The sequence below is a fragment of the Streptopelia decaocto genome, assembly GCF_964273445.1.
Source record: "Streptopelia decaocto genome assembly, chromosome: 26".
Lineage (NCBI taxonomy): Eukaryota > Metazoa > Chordata > Aves > Columbiformes > Columbidae > Streptopelia > Streptopelia decaocto.
Genome location: NC_138681.1, coordinates 2,741,626 through 2,744,831, shown reverse-complemented (window position 1 = coordinate 2,744,831; position 3,206 = coordinate 2,741,626). Strand labels below are relative to the sequence as shown.

Here is a 3,206-nt window from a genome sequence, read left to right as displayed (position 1 = left end):
AACTATGCTTGTTTTATCAAATTGATCAAATCTATTTCCTATCAAAGATCTGAGTGGAGAAACATTCTTTACAGGAATGTGAAATGTTGAAACCTTTTCTATGTCCTCTCCTACCTCTTTCATTTCTTATTGTTTTCCTTCTTCCTGGTTGCTCATGGTGAATTCGCTACCTGAAGTGCAAAGCCAATCCCACACCCAGAGATGAGATCTTGTTTATTCCAGAGTTGTGCAAGTCTGGATGCTGGAATGAATCCAGCACAACAGATAGAGAAGGAACATCTATTATATACAAATCTTATGCCTACATTCAGACCCTCCAGTCAGTCCTAAAGAGCCAAGTGTTCACACATTGGCATATTGGTTACATAATCATTTTACCACTACACATGCTTGTTGAGAGAGGGTCCCGGGCTGAGCCTGGGGCTCCCATCCTGGGGATGTGGGGTTTAGTATTATAATGAGTGTAAAAGGAGCAAAGCTCAGGTAAAGGACACTTTATGTCACAGTCTTGAGACAGATGTTAAAACAAGACTCAGCTAATTTTGCAGGCTCCAGAGTGTCTGCACTGCAAGGACAGTGTTCTTTGCAGGTTCTGATTAGGTGCTTTAAACGTCACTTTTACCTTTGTTAGCAGAGCAGACTGACCAAAACTGAGAGGATTTACATATGTTAGGTTAGGTTAGCAGAGGATTTACATATTTTAGGTAGGATGGTGTTTTTGCTGACTCAAGTTCATGTCACCTCACGAACATGATATGCATGCTCACATCTCATCAGTACAACGCAAACATGAACCTCTCACCTGCTCATTCGGTGTAATTCCATGGAGGGGCAAAGACCTCTGAGCTGGGGTGAGAGGCCAGAGCTGGAAATGGTGGTTGTGAGGGGCCAGTCCATGGTGATTGACCTGGGGCTCCTTCCATGGGGTGTCCAGTGCACAGGGGCGCAGCCCAGCCCCTGCTCTGCTGGTCCTGCAGGTCTCTGGCAGGAGCCTGGCTGTGAGAGGACACTGCTGTGTGCCAGCCCTGCACACACACACTGCTCAGATGCACAATGGTGTTTTCATCTGTGGGCCACGTTCTTGTGCATGTTCTTGAGAGAAACTTGAAGAATATCTAAGCCTTCAGGCACTGCCCTAAGAAAATCACCTTTCTTTATATAAGTACTGTTACTGAGGCCAGCTCTGTCACAGCAGTGCCCATTGCCTGTCCCTGCCTGCGCCCACAGCACTGACACACAGCAGGACGGTGACCAAGCTGCCAGAGCACTCAGGCCTTGCACCAACACAAGGGATGAGAAGGAGAGTGTGGAGTGGAACCAGAACAGCTCTGGAAGAACAAGCGCTGGTGCTCCCTGGCAGGGCTGCCATGATGGACTCGTTTCCCCTCCACCCACGCACAGGAACTGTCCCTGCATCTCCAAAAACCCTTGCAGGAAGGATATAGTGAAAAACAAGTCACTAAAGAGCCCTTTATTCTGTTTAGAGACAAGGAGAGCACTGCTGCTCATTTAGGCAGCCAACAGTTACAAAAGAAAAGCCAACAGTGATTTAGAAACGGGATGACAACATTATCACAATAAGAAAACAACCAACAACAGCAGAAAATCAAGTTGACAGGCTGGGCTTGTAATTAGCTACATTAAAACTCCTGTATAGAAGAAGATGGCCAGTTTATTGCTTCAGAAAACAGGGGGATATGAGTTTGCACAGGGCATCCTTGAGCTCCTGGTTCCTCATGCTGTAGATGAGGGGGTTCACTGCTGGAGGAACCACTGAGTACAGAATAGACACCACCAGGTCCAGGGATGATGAGGAGATGGATGGGGGCTTCAGGTGGGCAAACAGGGCAGTGCTGAGGAACAGGGAGACCACGGCCAGGTGAGGGAGGCAGGTGGAAAAGGCTTTGTGCCGTCCCTGCTCAGAGGGGATCTTCAGCACGGCCCTCAAGATCTGCACATAGGACACCACAATGAACACAAAACACATAAAAGCTAAACAGGCACTGACTGCAAGAAGCCCAAGTTCGCTGAGGTAGGAGTGTGAGCAGGAGAGCTTGAGGATCTGGGGGATTTCACAGAAGAACTGGCCCAGGGCATTGCCCTTGCACAGGGGCAGTGAAAATGTATTGGCTGTGAGCAGCAGAGCATTGAGAAACCCAGTGGCCCAGGCAGCTGCTGCCATGTGGACACAAGCTCTGCTGCCCAGGAGGGTCCCGTAGTGCAGGGGTTTGCAGATGGCAACGTAGCGGTCGTATGACATGATGGTGAGGAGAGAATATTCTGTTGAAATGAAAAAGGAAAACAGATAGACTTGGGCAGCACAGCCCATATAAGAAATGGTCCTGGTATCCATGAAAGAATTGACCATGGATCTGGGGACAGTGGTGGAGATGGAGCCCAGGTCGAGGAGGGCGAGGCTGAGCAGGAAGAAGTACATGGGGGTGTGGAGGTGCTGGTCCCAGGCTATGGTGGTGATGATGAGGCCGTTGCCCAGGAGGGCAGCCAGGTAGATGCCCAGGAAGAGCCAGAAGTGCAAGAGCTGCAGCTCCCGTGTGTCTGTGAACGGCAGGAGGAGGAACTGGGTGATGGAGCTGCTGTTGGACATTTGCTGCCTGTGGGCATGAGGACCTGTGCATGGAGGAAAAGACAGTTACAAGTTAGAGGAGAGTTCTCTGAGGAAAATAAACATGCTGTTTCTCATGGAAAACCCCCTCCCTGATGGAGGGATGTTTCTGTGCATTCTCTCTTTCTACCAGCTGAGAAAAACTGCTTATCACAGTTTAAAATGCAGCTTGGGCATCTAGTTTCCATGAACACACCTCTGGGGAAAGACCCCTTGAGTTGATGTCAGAACAAGAAGCGACCGACACTCACACCCCAACCCCAGAGAGCAAGAGCACCAGGGACAGGTGGAGAAACAGGGAAGGACACTGCAGTGCTACCAGAAAATAAAGCAAGGACAGAAAGGCAGACGGGCATGCTGTGGAACCTTCTCCTGCCCTGGCTGTGCTGCTGCCACTCACATAATGACACTGGAGAGCAAGTACTTTTAGCACCTTTTTTGTGTACCACGTTACAGGAACCCTTCACCTGGAGGTCCAGCTGCTGAGGTGGAGACTCGTGACCTGGACCCCATGGCTTTGGGGCAGAGGGTCTGCTGGGGAGGAGAGGAGACCAGGGGTTGCACCGGGAAATGTGTCTGCAAT

At 49.9% G+C, this 3,206-nt stretch overlaps 1 protein-coding gene across 1 annotated transcript; it reads right to left on the bottom strand.

Annotated features, from left to right (window-relative positions):
- Nucleotides 1-1,672: 1,672 nt before the first annotated feature.
- On the bottom strand, nucleotides 1,673-2,605 carry LOC309450287 (olfactory receptor 14J1-like; the record flags this gene model as incomplete). The annotated part of the gene is made up of 1 exon (XM_082073071.1): nucleotides 1,673-2,605. One exon carries the CDS (start codon nucleotides 2,603-2,605, stop codon nucleotides 1,673-1,675), a length of 933 nt encoding a protein of 310 aa, XP_081929197.1.
- Between the last annotated feature and the right edge of the window lie 601 nt (nucleotides 2,606-3,206).